At 48.8% G+C, this 24,584-nt stretch overlaps 7 protein-coding genes across 7 annotated transcripts; 3 read left to right on the top strand and 4 right to left on the bottom strand.

Moving 5' to 3' along the window:
- Positions 1-290: 290 nt before the first annotated feature.
- On the bottom strand, positions 291-2,373 carry FSST1_009311 (methionine--tRNA ligase MES1; the record flags this gene model as incomplete). The annotated part of the gene is made up of 2 exons (XM_083226272.1): positions 291-1,263; positions 1,343-2,373. The coding sequence occupies 2 exons, from the start codon at positions 2,371-2,373 to the stop codon at positions 291-293; spliced, it is 2,004 nt and encodes a 667-aa protein (XP_083085272.1).
- A 1,055-nt stretch (positions 2,374-3,428) lies between these two features.
- FSST1_009310 (LSB5 family protein) lies at positions 3,429-5,026 on the top strand (the record flags this gene model as incomplete). Its single annotated transcript, XM_083226271.1, has 5 exons — positions 3,429-3,446; positions 3,583-3,978; positions 4,029-4,484; positions 4,535-4,691; positions 4,740-5,026. The coding sequence occupies 5 exons, from the start codon at positions 3,429-3,431 to the stop codon at positions 5,024-5,026; spliced, it is 1,314 nt and encodes a 437-aa protein (XP_083085271.1).
- A 9,210-nt stretch (positions 5,027-14,236) lies between these two features.
- FSST1_009309 (C2H2-type zinc finger protein) lies at positions 14,237-15,663 on the top strand (the record flags this gene model as incomplete). Its single annotated transcript, XM_083226269.1, has 3 exons — positions 14,237-14,699; positions 14,748-14,887; positions 14,938-15,663. The coding sequence occupies 3 exons, from the start codon at positions 14,237-14,239 to the stop codon at positions 15,661-15,663; spliced, it is 1,329 nt and encodes a 442-aa protein (XP_083085270.1).
- Positions 15,664-17,243: 1,580 nt separating this feature from the next.
- Positions 17,244-17,940, top strand: FSST1_009308 (thioredoxin-like protein; the record flags this gene model as incomplete). Its single annotated transcript, XM_083226268.1, has 2 exons — positions 17,244-17,406; positions 17,456-17,940. 2 exons carry the CDS (start codon positions 17,244-17,246, stop codon positions 17,938-17,940), a joined length of 648 nt encoding a protein of 215 aa, XP_083085269.1.
- A 322-nt stretch (positions 17,941-18,262) lies between these two features.
- On the bottom strand, positions 18,263-19,180 carry FSST1_009307 (transcription factor TFIIE subunit TFA2; the record flags this gene model as incomplete). The annotated part of the gene is made up of 1 exon (XM_083226267.1): positions 18,263-19,180. The coding sequence occupies one exon, from the start codon at positions 19,178-19,180 to the stop codon at positions 18,263-18,265; it is 918 nt and encodes a 305-aa protein (XP_083085268.1).
- A 1,178-nt stretch (positions 19,181-20,358) lies between these two features.
- Positions 20,359-20,924, bottom strand: FSST1_009306 (cytochrome b5-like heme/steroid binding domain-containing protein; the record flags this gene model as incomplete). The annotated part of the gene is made up of 3 exons (XM_083226266.1): positions 20,359-20,529; positions 20,602-20,728; positions 20,806-20,924. The coding sequence occupies 3 exons, from the start codon at positions 20,922-20,924 to the stop codon at positions 20,359-20,361; spliced, it is 417 nt and encodes a 138-aa protein (XP_083085267.1).
- Positions 20,925-23,137: 2,213 nt separating this feature from the next.
- On the bottom strand, positions 23,138-24,289 carry FSST1_009305 (F-actin-capping protein subunit alpha; the record flags this gene model as incomplete). The annotated part of the gene is made up of 6 exons (XM_083223890.1): positions 23,138-23,486; positions 23,536-23,673; positions 23,728-23,780; positions 23,833-24,101; positions 24,162-24,180; positions 24,236-24,289. 6 exons carry the CDS (start codon positions 24,287-24,289, stop codon positions 23,138-23,140), a joined length of 882 nt encoding a protein of 293 aa, XP_083085266.1.
- Positions 24,290-24,584: the final 295 nt, after the last annotated feature.

The raw sequence follows: 24,584 nt of genomic DNA, 5'->3' as shown, positions 1-24,584 counted from the left end.
CATGTCTTGCCAGATTCCTACGATCAGGGAGTAGTAGAAATAAAGTAAGAACAAGCCTACAGTAAAGTTAAACCGAAATACACAAGATATTTCATCTTTCAAAGCTACAAAGCTTTTCTGTTCATTCCTCATAAGTTGATTTGAGAATCTACTTTACATTCCAATAGCCCTATAACAAAACAAATGGACTCTTCAACTTTACATCACTCCTCATACACCGTTCTAAATCAGTCAACTGGTCCCATTTTTACCATCAACATCGAATCCAGTCTTGCCCAAGTTTCGATCATTTATGCCTCAGAGGGCTTATCGTCAGGGAGAAGGTCAACAGCTGTAGCCTCAACGGGCTTCTTCTCCGTTGAAGCTTCGCCCGCCTTCTCAGCTTGGCGCAAAGCGAGCTTCTTTTCCTTCTTCTTATCCTTGGCAGCCTTTTTGGCGGCGGCCTTTTCAGCCTCAAGGGCCTTTTGCTTTCGAATTTCCTCGCCACCAAAGGCCTCGCGCCACTCGTCAAGCTTAGATGCAGGAATCTGTGTGAAGAGAAGCTTGGGCTCGCCGATCTTTTGACCGGGCTTGACGAGATCGCCAGTCCATGTTTCAGGGATAGAAACAAGACCGGGGCTACCAATCTGCTCAAGAATGGCTTCGGAAGTTGAGGGCATGTAGGGGTGTACAATGCTGGCAAGAAGTTGCAGGTGGTTGATACCGAGACCGATGACAGCGGCGCAACGGTCAGGCTCATCGGCAAGAAGCTGGTTGTTCAGCTTGCTGTCTTGCAAGAGCTTGTTACCAAGGGCGGAAATATGCATGACGGAAGCAAGACCAGCACGAAGCTTGATGGCATCGAACTGGGCGATGAAGGTCTTGAGAGCCTCGTTGACTTCCTTCTTGTGCTCTTCCAGTCGCTCATCCGTGTACTTGGTGTAGTCTGGTACAACACCGTCCAGCTTGGCCTGGGTAAACTTGAGAATTCTCTGGTTCAAGTTACCAAGGTTCTTGAGAAGATCGTTGTTGTTGCAGTCAATGAATTCCTGCCATTTGAATTCAGAATCGGCAGTTTCAGGTCGTCTTGACAGAAGGTAGTATCGCCAGACATCAGGATCAACGCCAGTTTCCTTGGCAGTGTTGCCGAACACACCAACACCGCGAGACTTGCTGAACTTTCCGCCCTCGTAGTTTAGATACTCGGTTGTTGACATCTTGTGGACCTTGGTCCAGTTCTCTCCTGTTCCAAGTTGAGAAGCAGGGAAGATGATAGTGTGGAATCTAATTGACATGTGTTAGTAAATACTCTGCCCACGGTGCCTTTGACTAATGGGGACCGTCAAGATTCGGGTTCACTTACGGAACGTTGTCCTTGCCCATGAACTGGTAGAGCTTGACGTTCTCGGGGTTCTTCCACCACTTCTCCCAGTTTGTACCGTCCAAGTTATCACCATCCACCAAGTTCTTGGTAATGGAAACATAACCAATGCAGGCATCGAACCAGACGTAAAAAACCTTCTCGGCGTACTCTTCGTTGCTCAACCCTTCAAGATCCTGGGGGATTGGGACACCCCACTTGAGATCTCGGGTAATACCACGGGGGAGGAGACCCTTATCAATCCATGACTGTGTGATGGAGATACAGTTGGTGCTCCAGTCTCCCTCCTTGCTGCTCTTGTGGAACCAAGGAACCAGAAGATCCTTGACGGCGTCGAGTCGGAGGAAAAGGTGCTTGGTCTTTCGCTTCTCGGGGGTGGTGCCATCGACCTTACAGCGGGGGTTGATCAGGAAACCAGTGGCCTTGGCCTCGACGTGGTCGTCCTCTGAAGCACTGGGTTCGCGCTCGGGCTCGAAAGGGTCAAGGAGTCCACCACAAGCATCGCATTGATCTCCACGAGCGCCGAGATCGTGGCAGATGCTACACTCTCCCTCGACAAAACGGTCAGCGAGGAACTTGCCGTGGTTGGCATGTGTACAGAAGGGTTGGGTAGTCTCCCGCTCCTCAATGTAGCCATTCTTCCAGAGTTCCTTGAAGATCTGCTGCACAATCTGTGTTTGTTGTTGGGTGGGTGTTCGGCCGAAAATGTCAAAGTCGATTCTGAACCAGTCGTAGACTCCCTTGTGAAGGGCGTGGTACTTGGCGCAAAGGTCGGCGGGCGAAAGACCTTCCTCGAGAGCCTTTGTTTCAGTAGCGGTACCATATTCGTCGGAGCCACAAATGTAGATGGTGTTGTAATCTCGGGCTTTACAGTAGCGAGAAAACACATCAGCAGAGAGAACACTGCCGATGATGTTACCCAAATGTGGGATGTTGTTGACGTATGGAAGGGCAGAGGTGATGAGGATGTTGCGCTTGCCCTCCACGGGGAGGATTGGTGATTTGGAGGCCATTATAGGCAGTTATTAGTCGCAGCCAGTGTTCAGATGAGCTCCTGTAGGCTGTAAGCAGATTTTGTGTTGATGTTTGCGAAATATTTGTGAGTCACAGAGCTGCGATAACGCCGTTGACAGTCAAAATTCGTTGCTGAGGTGGTATGGCGGGGGCGGGGGAGGGGTGATCAAAATGATCTATGTCTGGGTCTAGGGTAGGCTCATATCGATTTTATTGAAGTGGGTGCATTTGAGGCTACCTATCACCAATTTGCTCTCAAATATCTCATATAGCTTGTCGTGTACAGATCCAACAGTACCTTATGTGAATTCCTATTAATTGAGTGATAATACTAAAGCTCAACTCACTACTTCACGGTGGTGCATCACTGTAGTGAAGGGTGGAAACGTTACAGAGCTCTTTCGAAATACAATTTGGGCAAGTATTAGTTACCAGATGAAAGCCTCCATGTCACAAATCATTTTTTTTCTGACATCTTCTCTGTGGCCTATCATAGAGCCATGTCCAACTCTAATTAGAGCTGCTTCACATAGTAATGCCCCTTTTTCGGATGACCCTGAAAGCTACTATGTAGAAGTGACGACAGTCGACCCACCAAAACTGGCAAGAGCCCCGCGTCACGGCCCGCGACCAAGTAACGAAACCCCACTATCCCTCCTTCTGTTACGGCAGTAGCGAGTAGGTATGCGCCTGACTGCCTGGGTCCTACTCGATTGAAGCTACTAACCATACCTTGATTTGCCTTTCCTCATCCTACCTAGTACCTACATTGCCTGATAGTTTCTTTGTTGTTACAGACAATTCTGTCTTCAGTCAACAGCTCGGGAAACTATCGTCTCTAGTCACGTCACCGAAGCTTCGCATTGTGTCGTTTGACTATTGATTGGCTAACCCCACATTCCTTGGTCTACTCATTCATCAGATACTTGAGCTATCCAGAGCTATTGTAGCGCGCTTGAGATAGCATCGTCCTGGCATTATCAGGGAACAATATCGCAAGGACTTTAACGTACGCAACATAAACTACATACGGAATTTGTCAATATAGTTCATCATGAGTGTGTTCGCAACGGTAAGGTCACTCTATCCGACATGCATGTGCCAAACTCTACGGCTGAGACGTTACCCGTTGGCAACTCCTTTGAGCTATTTATATGCCACTGGCCCGCATTGAACAATCTTATATCAACTGGCTAACACTACTATAGAAGAAACCGTTCTCAGCCGTGACTGTCACAGTCGAGAATCTCACCTCTGAGGCATATGAAGAGGAGGATTTCAGTGGTATCCCCGAGCTCGTCGAAGTCATCACTTTGCAAGCCACTGGCCCAAGCGAAGCAGCTCGCGCTCTTCGGAAGAAGCTCAAATATGGAAACGTCCATCGCCAGATCCGTGCACTAGTTCTCCTCGATGGTCTTATTCAGAATGCTGGCGAGAGGTTCCAGCGCACCTTTGTTGACGAGCCTCTGCTTGAGCGTCTACGTGTTTGTGGCACTTCTGACTTATCTGACGTGGCCGTGAGAAATAAATGCAGGGAGCTTTTCCGCTCATGGTCGCAATACACCGGGAAACCGGGACTCGACAGTCTTTCACGACTTCACAGAGTGAGTCACAGCTGCTGAAAGCTCCTATGATTATATGCTCATTCTATCAGGAACTCCCCAAAAGGAAGCAAGCTGTCACTCAAGAGCGATCCAAGGTCCTCAAAGAAACAGAAGAAAACCCATTTGTCGATGACGAACAAGAAGCTGCGGCAAAGGCTGCCCGCGATGCACGAAACGCCTCGGGCCCTTCAAATTCAACCCCACTGTCTGGTTCAGGATTTGGTCATGCACCTTCAAAATCCTCATCCGGAGGCAGTTCCTTCTTCGGCGGTTCCAAGGACAAAAATAAAGATAAGGACAAGGCCAAGGGGAAGCGAAAGCCTTTCAATCTCGAGGATGAGAAGGATCAGATGAAGTCTGTCATTGCCGACTCCTCTATTGCAGCCACGAATTTGATGAATTCGCTTCAAAGCGTTAACCGCGAAGTTGAGCGCATTTCGGAAAATCAAGCTGCGGTGGATCGTTTCGAAGCCTGTAAGCTCCTGAGACGAAAGGTTTTACGTTATGTAAGTCATCCTCGAAGTTGCTTCTAATGCATTAAGCTCATGGTTGTCAGGTTCATCATGTCGAAGAAGAGCAGTGGTTAGGAGGGTTACTCCACGCCAACGACGAGCTTGTCCACGCTCTCATGTCATTTGAACAGTTCGATTGCTCTATTGACGCGGATAGTGACTCTGATGACGAACTTGCTGAGCAAGCCCATCTGTACCGAAGTATGTGTCGATGTTTTCTTTGGTCAGGCTTCAGCTAACTCTTCATAGTGGCTACGATCAAAGGCAAGGAGGCCATGGCCAAAGCAGCCGCCCAGTCTCCAACTACTTCGCAACCCCCAGATCTGTCCGAGCTGAACATTTCACATTCTCCTGCTCATGCTGCTCCTCCTCGCCCTCCTCCAATGTCAAAGCCTCACTCAAACCCACCTCCCCAACCCCCACGGCCGGCAGCAGTTTCTCCGCCTCCACTGGATGAAGAGGATGATGATGACCCTTTTGGGGATTCACATGCGCTCGATACACCTTCACACGAGCGCGAACAGCCTAGGTGGTGACGATCGAAAACAGGCGTCAATATCGGTAGTTTGAATAGTTAAATTTAGGTACAGGCTTTTGTTGGTTAGAACGTTTAGGCACGACATCAACAGTGCTGTTATCAAAACATCTTTACCATTTCGTCCTTCTGTCAATATTGATGTTTGACGATTACTCAACGAGCCTCCATGTATGTAAGATCCGATGGTGACCTGTGTAGGGTAAGTTTTGGCTTCACAGATCACCATTTAAACACCACAGTTATATGTAATCAACTCAAGCTAGAGGTAAGCATAATCAATTATAAAAGAAAACTTATGTAGAATTCATATTTGTATTTGACTCTGAACTCCTAACGCGTCTGAGCAGTTATCTATCATGACTGTCGGCAGAGTTCGAGCAGTGCGTGTCATTGGGAGTACATCACTTTGACGAGCTAGGCGCCAGTAAATCATACGTATAATGTGGTTACACTTGGACTCCATCAATTTCAGGCCGCTCATCTTACCGTGTATGATTGTTAGGATCCCGAGTCAGTTCATTCGCTTGGTATTGTATTCCCATAGAACTAATCGCGGGTCTCTTCAGCCCGAGATCACCCAGACCGCCTTCGCTCAACACACGGTCTGATGCGGCCGTGTCGGTGTGGGCGTCTCGCTGCACACTCCCCATATGTACCTCTTTACCGTACAACGTGTGCAGCTCATATGCATGAATGCGTGGAGTACCGAAGTGTTGATCTCCATACTGCAAGCAATAAGATGCAATCTACAGCATTTCGTCTGCTGTATAGATCTTGCGGTCAACAAAGCAAAAGGACCTGCCCCAAGTGCCATGAAGCAGTACAGCAGAGTACCAAATAAGATTTAGTTCCCGTTGTCACCTAGGAAAAAGCAAAAGAAAAAGGAAAGTTTGCGAAATTCTTGTATGTAGATCTAATACACAAACAAACAGCCTGTTTCCTGACAGCTCCGATCGAAATAGTGTCAAGGACGGGCACTTGCTCCAATGTTTAATTGTTTGTGCTTGATCTGCACAACCTGTCATGATCCTGACCGCATGTTGGCCATTTACGCTTGTCTTACGTTAGAAATTGCCCGACTAGACTACACGAGAAATGTAGTCTAGAGGCGACTCAGACACACAGATCTGCTTGTTGAAGATTACCGGGATACGGCGGGGTCCTCGTTCACGTTGCATTGATCGGACATGGCGGTATGGACATATGTAGACTTGGACTGCTGTCGGCACGAGAAAGACAATTAACTGCCGCATCAAAGCTGGCATGGCGCGTTCCTGAACAGCTGGCCGAAGCTTCTTGATCGACATGCCCGTCTCGCTTGTTGGAAGCGTTGTGAACAGGGCAGCGCAGCTCGCTTTCCAACCAACGCATAATCCCAAGGATAGTCAGCTCGGAAGTGTGGGACGATTCTGGCCAGACCTTTCTCATGGTTGCGCTGTTATTCAGGCACGCTCTCATTGTGCGGTCAGTTTGAGCGCAAGGGAACGGTGACAGGCTGAGACAACTGTTTGGCACCACAAATACTTGAACAGGAAAAGAAAATGCGGGAACGCGCAGGTAGGTGTCCATCCCTAAAACCGCGTCGACGGCAATCTCAGCCCGGACCACCAGACGAGTCCACTTAGTCGTGGAGCAAGTAGAGTAGTAATTAGAGAGGCTGCAGGAGATTGCATACAGTACCATAGTACAGCAGCCCCAACAACACACGTCCACATGATCATTCAGGAGCTTCTCGTCTTGATTAAATTGCCAGCCTTGAATCACCAACCGCTATTGCTCTCAAAGCAGACTCCACCTCGCCGGAACCTAGTGTGAAGCGATTTCAGTCGTCGTGACCAAGTCCAGATTGGTGGGTAGCAAGGTACCTGTACTGAAAGGCAATGCTTTGGGTTTCTAACGTCGCATCTGGGGAACATGATGAAAGAAGACCAACGTTAATTGCGGCAGAAGCAAATGTGTGTACATACTGACATGGAACGAAAGTCCTCGTGGCAGCCATGGGCCAAAGACACCCCTGCGTTGGCCCTGCGTTGGTGTGCTTCGTGGTGTGGAGGGGGAAAGTCAAAGCCTGCATTCAGCCCTGAGAGACTCAACCATCCCACGTCACTCTTTAACTCCGCTGCTCCACTGCTTCTGGAAGCTTTCCATCATTTGTTTCATCCTCCGGACCTTTGGGCACGTTCCTAAGCTCAAAATGCGGTGCAATTCAGGGACCCCTGGGAGAATACAGTGAGATAGGTTTCGACAATACAAAAGCGAAGAACTAATACCATCTATATCGCCCACGTTATGAATGTAAATATAGTATCCGCGTCGCGAGCCATGACATCCCGATGCGGTTTGCATTGTGGTATAACACGAAACAACCAACTGTTGGTTGTAGGCTATTTTACATTCTTTTACGGATGTAGTGAAATGTCGATCACCAGACAGTTTTAGTAATTGCTGGCCCCACGACCCAAGTTTAGTCGAGTCATTGCACGGTTGCGCTGCTGTTACAAGGAAAACTTTGATACGGTCGACCAAAGACATTCATTGACTGTAATGGATTTGCGACACCCGAAAGCCTTGACCAGCTGAGTTTCTCAGCCATATGCGGTACATTATGATGTATGTTTTCTTCTCTCGAATCCTTTGTTTCAAGTTGATCATGGCTTCATCTTCAGGAAGCCACTGAACAAAGATGTTTAAAAGGATAACCGTGTTTCTTAGCAAAGATGGCTTGTCGTCTTCGACGATGGAAAAACACATCATGCTGTAGCTTACTGCATGAGCCTTGAGGTTATTGCGGTTCTTGAAACAAAGATGTTATTTGTGCCACCTGCGCTAGGGCGGAGAATAAGGTCGAACTGTTTCATCCATGCTTCGAGTCTCTCAAGGTCTGTGTCCGAGCACAAAGCGCACGTAAGAGGACAGAAGGTATTTCGCACAGCCGCCAAGCTTTCCGCATTTAATCTTTCAAGCCACTAACCTTCTTGGTAGGGTCGGTGTATCGCCTTCGCCGAAAATGGAGTACGGATGCGTGACGAACTGACTGGAATGGGGTGTCGCTACTGACAGCTCCCTAGCCTAACTTTGTCCCCTAATAATTCTAATAATAAGTGACATAGATGAAGCTTCGCTGATGTAAAAGAGGGGATGTCTGAACATGCTTGGAACCTCAAAATTGGTATGTGCGCAATACTTCTGCAAGGGTTCTTGAGTGGGTTGATCACTTTGCTTGCCCATGTCTTGGATACTGAGACAAACTCAAGCCACACGAGTGATACTGCTCATAACATGTGGAAGCAGGTCGCCCCTCACCCTTTGTTCTAACGGTAGTCTACGTGTGCTACAGAGTACAGAGTACAACAAAGCTGCTCAAGTTAACGGTTGCTGACCAACATAGTCAGCAGCCCAAGACAGTCGTTGGTCAGACGACGTCCATCTCAGTTGTACACGGATGAGGGGTTATGTTGGCTGTTGGTGTCGTATGTTTCTCTTTGCATCTTGAAGTAATGAAATGTGATAATTAAAAGCCTCGTCGACTGTTGAAAGTTCGGTCAGACTCCGATACCCCCACGTCTCCTCAAATGCGATTTCTCAGCTGTTATGGTTGTCTTCAACGAATATAGGGTGGGCTGAGGGAGAAGCCAGAGAGCACATGAAAACTTGGAATACAATCAAGAAGGTCACGTTCCGGAACCGCAGCCTGATTTGTACATGTCCAGGAACTGTGTACGAGCCCTGTTTGTATTGAAAGACAGCGGTATATATATCTGATGAGACCATCCAGGAAGATTCTTTGCAGTATAGCCTTGGAATGCCTCATCTGGTTGCATGTGAGTTTATTCTGTCTCATTGCATGGCGATAACCTTCTGTGTTTGAGTTGCGCCACAAGTCACCAGTGCATGTTCACTTAATGAGTTGCCATACAACAATTAATTCCTCTCCCACCAACGTAGTATAGCCTAGAGCGGATAGTACGCCATGGCTGCTGCACCAAAACCGCCCAGTAACTCTTTCTTGAACTTCTAGAAAGCCACCAGAACAAATAGAATTGATCCATGCTCCTGCAGCACGGGGCAATTGAAGATGGGGCCCCGGGAGCATGGGGCCAGGGCCAGTGCAAGGGCCAGGGCGGCCGGTAGAGGGCTCTTACTTGTGTCTCGAGACAGAGACAATACGGATAGTCATTAAAGATATGTGTATGAGTGGGAGAAGCCGAGCGGGATTTGTAGAGAGAAGTTGGGCTTGGGCAGTTTGAACTGAAATTTTGGAGGAGAACAATTAAGTTAGCACAGCCATACGGCCAGCCTACCAGCCAAGGGACATAAGTTTCATCTATCATGCGTGGGACAATTCTAGGAAGGAGGGGTGAAATGGAAGGGAAGTGGGTGGGTGGTGAGCGGGTTGGCGGCGGGCAGGCAAAGGAAGGATCGGAATGAGAAAGTGACATCGAAGAGAAGAAGGAGGGAAAGAAGCTCAATGGAAGGAACGATATGGTCGTGGGCGCAACGCTACGCTCGGACTTGCATTGTCACAGACGCTAGATCCGCCTTTTACATTACCAATGTTCCAGAAGGTTTCTCGAAACCTTCCTCGGAGAGTTAGCGTCATCTCCGAATTTGTAATAATTGCACTGGTGGCCCTGTCTAGCGTCCGAAACAACCAACCAAAGCTCAGTACCCGAGCGTAGCCCCTGCCATCCTGTCGCGTTTGATACCCAAACCTGTTAGTCTCATTCAAACTCGAGCTTCGGTGTTTTTTCTTCTTTTTCCTGTTGCTACACCCCTTTTCAAAATTCAAGTCACCTTGACTCAACACAACGCCAATTGCTCATCAGCGTCATGGTGGACCTTGAAGACTGTACATACATCTACCTTCGGACTAAATATTCTTCTTAATATCTTTTCTTTCTGTAAATTGGTACATGTCCCTCCATATATCTTCAACGCGGCACATGCGGGCAATGGAAAATATATCTGGGAGATGACCGTTGCCACATAGTAAAACTAGTCTCAAAACTAAATCAGTTCAGGCGGTGTAACCCCAATTGTGCCTGTCCCAAAGGCAGATCCATCATAATGAAGCTCTTTGAACAGATTGTCAGGTACCGACGAATTAGTCCCACCTCAGCCCACTACACCTCGAGTTACGATAGGTATCTTGATACACAGTGCAGGGTTGTTGACTCCAACACCGGGGAGCGCCCAGACTATCCGCTTCACTTCCGATTGGGCAAATAGTAACTGGAACGACCTTTGACCCAGGAACAGCAAACATCCCATGAGCGGCAGCCTCATGCGCATTGCATGCATTGACAGCCTAGTTAAGTTGCGGACTATCACAGGGAGAAAAGAGCGGAATATGAAGTGACACCGCCTTCACCGAGTCACCGAGTCACTGAGAAATAATGAATGTGATATGCTGTTAATCCAGGGGCGGTTTTAGGTCTTTGTTCGCATCAATCGAGTGACGGAGCTATCGATTGCCTAAGCCGCGAATCCCTGAGCTATGTGACCAAGAACAAAGAGAAGTCATGAATGACAATCAACTAACACGAACAGGTGATCAGATATTGAAATTACAGATGTCAAGTCTCATGCAGGTTCAGGTGACGCTCTAACCGGTTTCACCGAAGTTGATGGTAACGCATGGCTAGAGATTAATTAGCCTCTACCAACAACCAGCACTTAGTTATTGTCGCCTATGGCGCAGGAAACGATTGTCAAAAGACTACTGCCAAGAGAGGTGGATTCTTATTTGAGGCAAGCCACACTAGGTACATTACATACGAGACGACACCGCCAGTATGCGTGAGATGGGTCAGGGGGTATGGGCACTGAATTCTTCTGGAAGCCAGCCAGATCTACCAGCCCCGGCAGCCCAACATTACCAGTTCTGGGCATCTCTGACCGTGCCCAAATTGACGGGACCCGTTTGGAAACCTCTAGGAACAGACTTGGGTTATTTTGAGGGGCGCACGCACAATTGCAGGGTACAGGGAAGACTCATGACGTCGGCCTTGGCGGGTAGGGGTAGGTAGGGAGAGTGATGCGTTGTACATTAATTACATCCAGGGATTCTGTTGAGGGTTGAACATCAAACAACGGGAGCTGGGTCAGAGAGAGGCCTGTTCACGATCCCGAAGGGAAGAAACAATGACAACGTCCAGAAACAAGCAAACAGAGGATGGTTTGCATATACGGGATGCATCATCTCATTGCATGGCCAAATCGTCTGGCACAGGCTTACATGTATAAACCCTGCTCACCCACTCTATGTCATTTCATTGATGATGATCCGTTGTTTAGAAACACGAGTTGACAAAATGGGAGGTGATGGGGCGTCCACTCGCAACCCACGACAACACAGCATGATATGTCGGCAGCCCAATAGGCATAATGCAGTAGGAGCGAACGATACGATCAACGTCTGAGGATCACTCGGGTCGACCAGGAATGCCTGTCTTTAAGATGCTCGCCCATTCCTAGCAGCGATCCCGTTTTTCCACGACAGATGAAAAGGACTGCAGCATGATCCCAATCAGCATCGTGCAATAGCTTGAAGCTGCAAGACCAAGGCCTGATGTTATTGTTCAGGGAAGCTTCCAAGCCTATCATCGACAGCCTTTTGGCTGGACAAGGCGGCGCCTCGCCCGGGGAAGCCCTGTTCAAGGCGGTGCACTGTAGGTATGCACTGTACTGTATGCTGTCTGTACTTGTACTGCATTGGAGGCGGCAACATGACGGGGACCATCTTTTCCGAGAACCAGGGCACCCGTTCGCCTGGTACTGTAGCCTGGATCGATGCCGTTGCAGTGGAAGGGTTTCTCGTTGCTTTTCCCTCGGGGACACTATGCTGGGTACCGACTCCATGGGACCAGGACAAAGTACATAAATGATCTACTGTTCTTTCTGGCTTGATTTATGAGAATAGCATCGTTTTACAGTATTCCAAAACAGGACGGTGGAGGCTGAATTGAAATTGTAGGTAGCCTTCACTGTTTGTGACGTCTTGCGTGCCCATCAATCCTGGTAGGCCTGATGTACCTCATAATTGCCGGACCTACTCTCAGCTGTTCGCCTTACTGTGCTAAAATGAAATTGCTGAAGTGGACTTATTGGACTCAACACTGGGCCCTGTCCTGCTCGTCTTGTTCTCAGCTCGCGTTTGCCGTGAGATGAAACCCTTCATTTTGCAGCTCCTCCACTGTTGCAGTTTGTCGATCCCTCGATCATTGCTCTCCTGCCGCATCGTGACTCGAGTTTCTGCCAGCCCCCGTCCTGTGCTTCGATCCATGTTACGGTGCCCTTTGTGAGATCTGGCGCACAGAGTCACAACCTACGAGATCCAGCTCAAACGAAACCCTCAATGCAACGGTACTCGGCTAGGAAAAAGAAAGTAACAAAACAAAGACGGGGACGGGAACCACACCTAAAATCGTTGTCCTTTGATTAATTTCGATTAATTATCTACCTGCTACGGAGTACGTATCCCAAGTATATTATCCAAACAAACAGATGTTATTATCACCTACGACCATCCGTCAAGAGTCCGTTTGATCATTACCAATCACCAGCGTGTTGAAATTATCACATTTTCTTTGTTTGAAACTTGTCAGCAAGACTCGACGACTCGTCCAAATTGCACCAACTAACCAACCTGCTTTACTTACACTTGCACTACTGTTTCCATTATCTCATCCCATTGAATCTATTTCTGGCACTTTTCTCTTGGGCTGAGGTCCGAGAGCTCTTGGCCATCCATGCTTTATTCTTATTTTCTACTCTGTAAATCCTGGTTTTTTACCTTACCCTCTCTAACTAGAGAGCCTTTAATATGGCCCCTCATGCGGTGGTCGGTATTCGCGGTCACTAAGCTGGTGTGAACTGAATTGGAAGCGTTGGTTTGGCCTTCTTTGCGCGGTGGCCGCTTTACTGAGCTGAGTCTGAGTCCCAAGTCTGCGCTCTATTCCCATTCTCGCTAGGTTATGTACGCTACCGCTATTCACGCCCTCACCTAGGTCTGGTCGCCTCCCCTGTCGCTATGTATGGGTAAGGTATGGATCCTGGGCCCGGGGAGTGCCCTGCAATATTTTCTTTTTGTACAGACCCCCCTCCCCCAAAAATGGAATCCACTCTCACTTTTCCCTTCACACTCCCGGAACTGCCTTGTCACGTCCCGCCATAGGGACCCGTCCTGGAACTTGACATAAAGACTTGGCCCCTACCTGGCCCTCGATCATCGCATCGACTCTCTCTTGGTCTATTTTATCTATCACGTTCCCGACTTTTGTTGTGTTGTATTCCTCCTGAGCTTCCTGGTCTCGGACGATTAATAACAACTACTACCTACCTGCCTAATCTCATCCTTCATCCTCTTTTACAATCCCATCTCTCCCGGCCTCGTTACGGTACCTGCATCTAGACCAGCGGCCTGTGAACAGACCACCTCCTGATCCCTTCCACTGTCTATCGCGCCTGTGAACGACTTTATTAACCACCTGCACCCGTTGAGCCGCAGCGAAGTGTAAATTGATTTCAGCTTGACATAGACGAGAGTTTCTGTTCTGTTGACTTTTCAACACCCTCACCGCCCGATCGACAGTGCATTACTTTGTGGAGGGTACAAGAAAAAAATTAGTTATAATTTTTTCCCGCCTCACCCCTGTGGTCGCCGTTCTTTCACCTTACAACCTTGCGCGTTTCGCCCTGGCACGTCCCCTAGACTCCGATTTAAACGCAAACACTTTTGTCGACAACGTATTCCTGTCGCCGGCCGACCTCCTTCCTCCCTCGCCCGATACCTCACCGAAAAGCGGTCAACAAGATTTCGTGTTCACGTTCGGTGTGATCATACACGTCATTTGTTTGCATTCAAACGCGGAAAGGTAAGTCGCATATTTTGTCTACATGACCCCGACCCTTGAGTGGATCTTGTATACAGGCAACATCATCCCTCGGAAACTGGCTGGACCAGCTGTAATGCCCTGGCATTCGTTGAACCATCTGCCGATCGCCTAGGGCGATGCTGGCTGGTGCAGTGCATTCAAAGTCGAACATGTCGACTCTACTATTCCAGAATCAAGCCACTGACCATGTATCTCTAGTCATCAAACAGCTTGACCGCCTTCCTGTCGTGACCCGTCACTTGTGAGCGCCCTCGCACATCCTTTCCCAAACGCGCCACGTCTTCAGCTGGCATCCCATACCCATATTGAAGATGAGCGGCATGCGATCACCTGCTCCTACGGAGGTTATGGACATCACCAACATGCTCAATAAGAAAGGTCAAATGCAACAACTTACTTCCGGTCTCCTCGATCACCACCAATACCAACACTCCTTCGTTAAGCACGAACCCGGTATGGAGCGATCCGCCTCTCCTCACGGCTCCGAGCACTCGCAGTACTCTAACCCTCACAACATCGCCCGAGCCTACCCATCGCCATCCACGATGCAAGCACCGATGCATATCCCCAACCCTATGCCCTCGGCCATGGGTATGTCCGGCTACCCCGAGATGCCCAACATGGGTGGCATGCCTCACATGCACATGCAACACATGCCTCAGCAGCAGCAACAACACCATCAGCCTCCTCCTCCTCCTCAGCAGCCCATTAAGGCATACCCTTGCAGCACCTGTGGTAAAGGCTTCGCGCGACGCAGCGATCTTGCTCGTCATGGTAAGTAAACCAAGGAGCAAATAAAGAGACAGCACTGACATCCTCCAGAACGCATCCACAGTGGTGTCCGACCCCACGTCTGCGACTGGCCCGCCTGTGGCAAGCAGTTCATTCAAAGATCTGCTTTGACTGTGCATCAACGAGTTCACACAGGCGAGAAGCCTCACCATTGCGAGACTTGCGCCAAGGTCAGTACCAAGAAACCGTTCTATTTGGTACCAATGCTAACCAAAACTAGCCCTTCAGTGACAGCAGCTCTCTTGCCCGTCACCGCAGGACACACTCTGGAAAGCGTCCCTACAAGTGCCCTTACGCCGATTGCCAGAAGACGTTCACCCGTCGAACTACCCTCACCCGCCACCAGAACCACCACAGCGGTACCATCGAGGAGGCTGCCGCCGCGACTGCCGCTGCTCTTGCTGCGTCAAAGACTAAGGGAATGTCGCAAGCTCGATCTGAAAGCGACCACATGTCTAACCACGGCTCTCCTATGACCACTCCTTCCCCTAGCCAGCGAACAATGTCCATGTCGCCTAGTGTTGATCTCTCGGGCACGAACAGCATTCCTCGTCACCCCGGTGACTTCCAATACCTCCAGCAAACTGGTTCTCTGCCCATGCACATGCGGGTCGGAAGCCCTACTTCTACCTCATCCGGTGGCTACAACATGATGCGACCTACCTCGCACCCAACTAGCTATGGCCCTCCTCCTACTCTGGAGCCCAACCTGGACAACAGCCAGGGCACCCCCAGCAGTAACGGTGGAAGCCCTCATATGGCCAACGTTGGCTGGCAATCGCCCTCACACATGGCTTCCCCTTCGCAGAACAACGCCAGCTATGTGTATCCCGACCCTGCGGATGCCTACCCTACCAACAATGCCATGAGCCAGATGTACTACGGCGCTGCTACGCACATGCGCCGACCTCAGAGCGCCGAGCCTGGACTGGTGCATATGGCTTAGTTGGACCTTTTGCCAGTTTCCACTACTTGAGGAATGCTTTGAGGTCATCTTCGCGATCTGGAGCGTGCTCGTCGATACCCTGTATTATTGATGCCGTGCCTGATGTAGGCACTCTGATTATCTCAGCGTTGTTTTACCCTTTGGAACCGAATTTCCACACCTCCACCGAACGAAGCTTGTCGCAACTGACGCCTTATTTGCGAGCTTGTTTTCGAAATAATATCAATCTCCGCAACACCACCCCTATACAATACTACTAAACGACTCCTACGCAGTTCGCTCCTAGATGGAGCATGTTTGACATGGAATATTGATTTCTGCACCGTTTCGTCGTTTTCTGCTTTTATCGATTCCCCCCTTTTCCCGTGCGTTATGATGCTTTTTCATTTCCTTTGTTAAGTATCAAATAGACTGGCGGGCGGCACTCTTATGACGATGGACAGGGCATTGTGTGCATGAAGCAAACATAGGAAGGGAGTTACACCGGAATGAACATTTGCCGCTTTTCCATTTCTGAAATCAGAGGCGAAAAGACAACAAGCATCATGGGAAGCACAAGACGCTGGCCTGTTTGTGTAATTATTATCTAGACGGATTTGGGACTGGGAGCCAACAACACATAGACTTGATTTTTATGCAACGAACAAATTACATACTCCATCAAAAACCAACCACTCGTTGTCGTGATTTTCCTTTGTGATTTGATCATTCGCACCTAAACGTGTCTACTACCATGCTGCAAATAGTTAATCGCCGACTTTTAGAGCCGACCGCCTTTGTTGATGAGTTATCATGTATGCCTCTAATTGAACCACATGAGGAGGGAGACTATGTTTCACCCTAGCAAGATCGACAAACCATAAACTCATCCCCTCTTGGCCCTTCAGCCCATCATGACGTCTATCTTAAAAGGCAAAAAGCCACCACAAGGCAAAACATGCGGCTGAAAGAGTCTAGACCTCATCAAAAACAGTACTGTTGGGCTAAAATAAACGAAAACACGCCATTTCCCCAAATCATACTTCAAGCACAGATGTCAGGCATCTTTACTGTAATGATCCTTCCAGCCCTTTCGTGTTTAATTCCCGGTAGCTCGCTTTTCTGAGCCAGTCCCTCCACCCCGCAGAAATTGATTTTCTGATTATTCATCGCAGACATATTCAATATTCAGCGACAGGCCTCTATGGGCGGGGATCATGCTCGACCCTGCGAATCGTGCAGCCTTTTGTGTCGTCTTCGCTTATTTCTACTGGATCGAATGACTTGTCATGATGGATAGCGTTTGGCTGGGCGTTGCTTGCCCCCAGCCGCCCTGGTCCTGAGGAGGTGAGAAGTGATACTCGATGGAACATAAGAGGACAGGAGATGGGGTATTATTTTTTATATAACTCGTGGGGTGCAGAAATAGATAAGGCCAGACTGTTCCTGAGATCTACAGTGGCAGCTAACTTGACTGAGCTTGAGTGTGTTCAACGTAATTCTACATTAAGATATTAGTAGTTTTGCTCACTCGACTTGCGAATACAAGTCAACTGTTATTTGCTGTCCCTCTTGATCTATCCCGTGTCCAATTCGATAGGATGATTGTGGATATCGTTGTTCACGGGGACATTCTCTGTCCATGGTGTTTCTTACAAAAGAAAAGCCTTGAAGAAGCTATGAAACGATATCAAGCACTCCACCCCGAGGTAGAATTCGATGTCATCTGGAAACCTTTCCTTCTCTACCCTACTCTACGAAAAGGTATACTGGATCCTTCTGTTGTTTGGAACAAGCTAACCTGCAATTCAAGGTGACAAGAGAGCTCTTTACGAAAAGATCATGTCCCCAGAGAAACTTCGTCTCTTTACCTCCCGCCTTCAAACAGCTGGGGCTCACCATGGCGTCTCGTTCTCTGTTACTGGCAATACAGGGCCCTCACAGCCTGCTCTTCGTCTCACTACTCTAGCATTGCAGAGTCGCGGGCCAATCGTCCAGTCCGCGGTCCTTGATGCATTGTTCCGAGGCCACTTCGAGCACGGAGAGGACATTACCAACGAATCGTGGCTACTGCATGTGGGCAGGACAGAGGGACAACTCGATGATGATGCTATGAAAGCGGCATTGATGGGACCAGAGATTGGTAAAGTGTTAGAAGAAGAAGTCAGGAGTGCTGCGGTGGGGGGCGTAGAAGCTGTACCATGTGTTACGGTGCAAAATAGGTTTCGAGTTGGGGGATATCAAGCGGCAAACATCTTTGAAGGATTGTTTGACAAGATACGGCGGGAGAATAGGTGAATACGAAGGGGTTCGATGGGGGAGACGATTAAGGTGCAAATATCCAGACCCGATGTTTTCCATAAAGGCGCCGAATAAGGCAATAAAAGTTGATAACCAATTATTCTTATTGATGTAATGCATTAATATGCCGCTGATGTACCTGGTTCCCCCATCTATCCGTCAATGTCCATCTCGTGATACCTTGTCTTTTTTATTTGGCATAATTTAATAGGTGCCGAGGTCGCCAAACGCCGAAATAAAAAACAAATAACCAGTCCCTCGAGCCTTTAACTCGTTGATCAAACGCCTGGAAAGAAACAGAAATGCATTGCACACAATCTTATCGTCGCATACCACTGTAGTCCTGCATGAGATGCGCCATGTGGACATTGGTCGCCTTTCCGATCCTGTTGCCCTTGCGCCTCTTCTGCACCTTAGGCTTGTTGCCCTGTCCCTCCTTGGTCTTGCGCGGGTCCTCGCTCGTAGGCTTTTGCCCGACGCTGGTGAGTTTGCGGTGCATCTCGTCGATGGGCGGTAGCTGGACGCGCTGCCACATGGCCTGAAACTCTGGCTGAACCTTATGGTGTAGAGAAGCATCGTTGGGCCATACGTATCGTGGGAGGTTGTCCTTCTTTGTGCGGACCACAAGGATCTTGTACTCGCGCTCAAGTGCCGATATCGTGTCCTCGCAGTCGGGCCAGCCGTCCTTGAGATCTTTGACCGACACGCCTGACGCATCTGTCTTTGCTTGGAGGTGACCCAGAAGGGTGGTTGCGTCCTTAACTCCGGGGATGATGGGTCGGTGAGCGTAAGTGCCTGTCTTCCAGGTCTGCTCGCTCAAGTTCGCATCGGGCTTCCAGTCTACACGGGGATGTCCTCGCAATCCTTCTGCCAGCTGGCGCTTGTGCTCTTCGTCGTAGCCTCTCAGACTCAAATGATCGATAATTTCCGTAATGGTCTTTGAATCACCCTTCTTTTTCAAGTATTCGACAGCAAAGGTCATTTGGGTCTTGACCTCAGCACCATAGCCCGTGAGTTGTGGCTGCGAGTAAGGGACCTCGGGCGCGGCATCTCGTTTTCGCTTGGTAGTAGGGGTATTAGGATCAGAAGCAGCTGAAGGTGAAGGCGAAGGAGGAGCTAGTGATGATGGTACAGCTAGGGACGCGGCTTTGTTGGTCGAAGGATTCGAAATCTTCGTTGCGGCAGAGGAGAGGGTGCCTCGGAAGGCGTTTGCCTGCTTTTCGAGGTAGGATGACATGATTGACGCTGGAGAAAAAAGAGTGAATTGTGCTTTTATCGCTTGGGTAGGTCGAAAAGCAGCAGGAGGTTATTCGTGGTTGATTTCAGGCCAAGGAGAGACGGTCAGGGCGGACGGAGGCGGATCAAGGGAATAAGGGAATAGAAAGAAAGAGATCCAAAGATGAGCTTTGAAGTTGGAGGATTGACGTTGTTCCGGAGGCAGCGAAGGGCGAGTGAGGCTGATATTAATGACCCAAGGTAGGCTAGTGTGGCGCTGAATGTAGGTACTCTGAACTGAGGCAGGAGAGCGTGCAGGGGGTTCACTTTAATTGTTCCGCCAGATGGGCAATTAGATATATACTATTAGATGCAATGCAAAGATGAGGCTCCAAAATATTTTGTTGTTTCTGCACTTATATAATGATTCGAAACTGTTTCCTTTTCTCTTAGGGGATATTCTCCCAAACCTTGTGAGAATAGACTCTGGCTTATTGTATGACTCCCTCCTGCGTCCAAGATACAGCACATAAGTTGTCACTTGCTAAGTACACTTTGCACTCTTTCACAATACAACATCTAACTGATACAATTGTCAAGTTCCAAGGTTAGGATTGATGTCTCAAAACTTTACAAGGCTTCAAACTTAGTAATGGGCATGCTTGTCCGTGTAAGGAACATAGAATAAACGGTCATGACGTGTCGTCAATTAAAACAGTGATAGATGTTTACTTTAAATGTCGTTCCCTTTGTTGAAAGCATGTCCCAATCCCGTGCAACACCATTCTCCATAGGATGGATGTCTGCGCACGAGCCGCACTTCAGCAAATGGGTCTCTCTATCCTTCTCGATATGCGATCCTTATCTCTTTCGGTCGCACTTCCCGGTCTCCCCCCAACAAAAAAAGAGAAATCGAAGAACCCGGACATGGGTTCGGTCCGGGAGAATAGCCCACCCACTGTTCTCATCCATCCATCCATCCATCCATATGTCCAAGTTGGGGTAAGCTAAACTGCCTTTTTAGTCGTTGTAGTCGCGCGCCAACCGTCTATCGCCGAACGGCCTCTTCTCCAGGCCAAAAGAAAACTCCCCAATGCAATTGTCGGTCAATCATCCGTAGACCTGCATTGATGCCATAAATCACAAAAGCTCCCCTTTTATAACTCTCCGTCCTCATGCGTTAAGATTGAGGTTAGACACTTATGCGGAGCCTTGGGCCTCGTTCTGCTTCTGGAGGTAGTTGTAGCCCATGTAGGCGGCGAAGCCGACAGCGACAACAAGAGCGTAAGAGGTCAAGCTGGAGCCGGTGGGATCCTGGCCGCTGCCCTGGTTTGAGTTGGCGATCTGGCGCTTGGGGCCCTCTTCACCAGGCTGGAAAGTGACACATGTTAGCTAATGATCGCCGGAGTCTAAGTTGGACGAATGCTTGAGTTCTTGACTTACCAGACGCTTGAGCTCACCAACGAGGAGACCATCGAGAACCTCTCGGGCCTCGTCACTGTGGCCGACATCCTCGAAAGCCTCGGTGGCGTCTTGACCGGCGACATCGAGCATAACTTCCTCACCACCGCTACTCTATGTCAGTATGCCATGTATGCGATTGCGCGACGCAATGGAGCGCAGAGGTGGGGGAAGGAGACAACGTACGGGTGCTCGTCGAGGAACTTGGTGCAGTCGTAGACCTTCTCATGGACAACCATGTAGATGTCTTTGGAGGTGTTGTGCTCAGCAACATCCTGCATGGTAAACTCCTTTGTCGCGGACATGATTGCGGTGGATTGTGATGAGGTCTTGTCGAGAGGTGCTGTCGAACGAACAGGTGATTTGGGTAGAAGTTGACAAGTGGAGGAAGAGAAGGAGAAAGAGAAGAAAGGAGGAAGAAAGTGATAGGCAAGAGACGGAACTTTAGTCTAGGAAGCTGGTTGGACTAAATTAATTTAGGTCCCCTGTTCTAGGTGGCCTTCTGGAGATTTGGCGGCGCCGGGCAGCTTTACGTTGAGGGGCAGACAGGGCAGGGATCCAGTTGGAGAGTGGGAGACTTTAATCAGCACCTACCTTTGTAGGCAGAGGTGAGGGAGGTATCTGATCTGTACGAATACTACCTATGTACTGGGTACATGACTACCCATTGGGAGGCGTCTACAGAGTACTTTGCATTGATTCAGTTGTCTTCCTCGGAAGGGCATCGGAAACGGAAACCGACGAGAGATCCTAACTTCCAATAGGTAGGTAGTCTAGTCCCCCAGATCTGTTTGGGTACCTGCTCAGTCAGACTCCCTAGTAGTAAACCCGTTGTCTTTTCTGACAATACCATTTTAACACCAATTTCACCACTACTATCCGTACAAACATACCTACCGTAGTAGGTAGGCTGCTTTCCTTCAATAATGGCCACGTAAGTCTCTTCCAATAAAAATGTAATTCTTTCATCTTTTCTCACTCAAGTCCCTGGCACAATCAGGCCAGCCAAACATCCGGACCCCCATCCGCTGCAGGACCCCATCACCGAGAATGTTTCTGAACCAATTAGATAAGTTAAAATTACCGTCTTTTCACTATGATTCGTCTATTCTCTTGAATACCCCAGCCTTACCAAAGCTAAGTCACTTGTACTGCTGCTGGACCCATGGAGGAGCCACGGACTGGTCAATTCTCATTGCATTGTTCGCTGTAACTTCTTTGTTTGTACTGACTGTACATACGAATACGGCGCCGTCTTCTTCTTCACCCTCCACCGTGTCCGGAACTACACCGTCATTTTGAAGGATTGAAGGAAGGCCTTGTTGCTTCGTTTAGTGCTTGAACATGCATGGTATGATTTTGCTTTCGTGTTTTAATTGCCTACCCATAATCCTCTAGAGTACTTACCTATTTCGTGACTCTAACAGGACGTCAACAATTGCTGGCTGGCTGCCTTCAACACCACATATGCCCCTCTAACAAACCTACCTATCTACTAGACAATCTCCCCGCATGCCTATATAATAGTAACTCAGTAGACCATACTCAAAACACGGACCTCTCCTCCGTCTACCGCGCGGGGTTAATCATGTCATCTGTTCCAGTTTACATTGGCAAGACTCAGGGAGGGAATTTCCTCTTTAAGCCAAATCAAGCGGAGCCTCTCTCACAAGTTCATAACAAGAGTCAAGATACCCGAACACTATGCCGAGACCTACCTACCTATGACCGATTCCGCGGGTCATCAAGATTACGGCATTTGATTGTACATAGGTACCCAAATCCGACATTTTGATTCCAGAATTGCTTGTCACTCGTCACATCAGTGCCACTTTCCACCAGTACCCGGTCCCGGTACAGATACCGATGTCCGATTCCCGAGGGAGCCACCTCATACCTTTACCCGTTGTGGTATCTGTCATGCAAGATAAGCAAGGCATGCTAAGGGAACGGGCTTCTTTAACTCTTTTTGTTATCTTTCGTGGACTTCTAAATCTACTATGACTGTGGTAAACTACATGGCAGCAGTTCAGTTAATAATGTACGTGAGGTCTCTGTCTTTTGTCTTCAGTTGGAGTATTTGTATGCGCCGGTATAGATTTTAACAATCTTGTGCATGTGGCTTTTCATCTACTGGTAGTATTTTGACCATGATCGGTCATGTATGCCCAACCCCGTCCATCACTTAGTTCATCTCATTCATTACATCAATAAACATGGTTTGGCAGCCGCAAATGGTGCATAAGACTAGAAGCCTTCTTTACGTTTCTATGTATGTATCTGGAATGCCCACACTTTATAGAGCAACTCCATGCCTTGACCACCATCGCTTGATAAGGTGGTTCAACTCCAGACAATCAACTACCGAACCCGTGCACTATGGAGATATTCTTATTTCAACCACAAGAGTAGATAATCCATGCTGGTCAAGCTAGGCCGTCCATCAATCGCATTTACTCTACGCTTCTCCCTGTTCTGATCTATCTTTCAAATTCATGCGCTTCAAAAAACTCACACCCTATCGCCTCGAGCTTCCGCCGCCAATATCCTGGCCTAGACGGTAGCTTGTCACGCGGTCCCATTCGATCTTCTGTCTTGTCACAGGCAACTGCCGTCGCAGACCCTTGAATGCACCCTCGCTGAGGCTCACGAAACCCTTGTTCAGCTCCTCTTGGTACTTCTTCTCTGTTGTCGAGATTTCTCTAACGATACCAGCGCCGTTGACCGAGGAGATGTTACTGGAGACGGTCTTGTTAGTCAGGAGACGAACATTTCCGTCCTCGTAGTAGTGCACGTCAACCTTGAGAGAGCCCTCAAGAGCCCCAGATGAAGGGTCCAAGATGTAGAGCGATCGCCAGCGTCCGTTCCTGCGGTGCATTAGCTTCGGTTATGGAAGGCATTCCCAGCAGAGCTTACCAGAAGTTGTTGGGGCTGTATTTGTTGCCGACAATAACGATGGCAATCTTGGAGTCCGACTCGATTGGGTAGACGCCATGCGCAGCGTTGGCAAAGTGCTCTTCAACGTAAGGGCCGATGCTCTTGAGGATGGACTTGCTATAATTTTATTAATATTTCGTAGTATTGTCGTTTGATAAACACTCGGCTTACACAAGGTCCACTTGGGTTCCTTCCAATACGTGGCTCTGGACAGCACTGGCTTTCTGATATCCTGTCAGGGGTTTCTTTCCATCAAGGTTATTGCGTGCAGCTCACCTGCGTAGTATGGTCGAAGGCGAAGCTGGACGAGGTCTCGATATCGAAGTATCGGCCGTCACCGAGGGAGTTGTAAGGGCTAATAATAACCTGTCCCTCCATATTAGCCTTCCGGTTTCTCATATCCATCCTAGACTGCTGGTCACCCACTGGTTGGCTGCTACCAGGCAGCTTCACCGTAACAAATTGCTCCTCATTGTACTTCTCGAAGGCGGGCGCGAGGTTATTGACGATATCGGGGTTGGAGTCGAGTGTCAGCGACTTGATATCTGTTGAACCTGAGTCAGTATTGCGCATCCCTATTCGATAGCGGCTTGGTCAACGGATACCTGCGATAACGTCGGCGAGCTGTATATCTGGTTAGCTGATGACACTCCAGACAGCCAGTGGCTCTGGGACGTACCTCTCCCGGAGGAGCGCCGTCTACAAAGGAAGAGATGGTTTCGATATCAGACATTCTGTATACAAGTTTAATGCGCCGCGGCAAGTGGAAAGCGTAGGTGACGTGATGTGACGGCGTTTGAGGTTCGCAGCGTGGAGTTCTCGAAGTACTGCATGGGCTGCAATCAAGGGGAGGCGGGGCAGGATGGCTATCGTAACTTGGGAGCTTAGCTTGGGTGGAGCAATGAGATGGGTCTGTATGAGCCATGTTAGTGGGGTGCATACTAATACCCTCCGTTGACCTAACAGCTAATACTTCGAAATCAGTTCTTATATAATTTATACAGACTCATTAGGTAAATTTCCTTAGT

This window comes from Fusarium sambucinum, chromosome II (assembly GCF_050947815.1).
Source record: "Fusarium sambucinum isolate potato_lamoka chromosome II, whole genome shotgun sequence".
In the NCBI taxonomy this organism is placed as follows: domain Eukaryota; kingdom Fungi; phylum Ascomycota; class Sordariomycetes; order Hypocreales; family Nectriaceae; genus Fusarium; species Fusarium sambucinum.
Note: the sequence above shows the minus strand (reverse complement) of the source record. Positions and strands in the feature narration are given on the sequence as shown.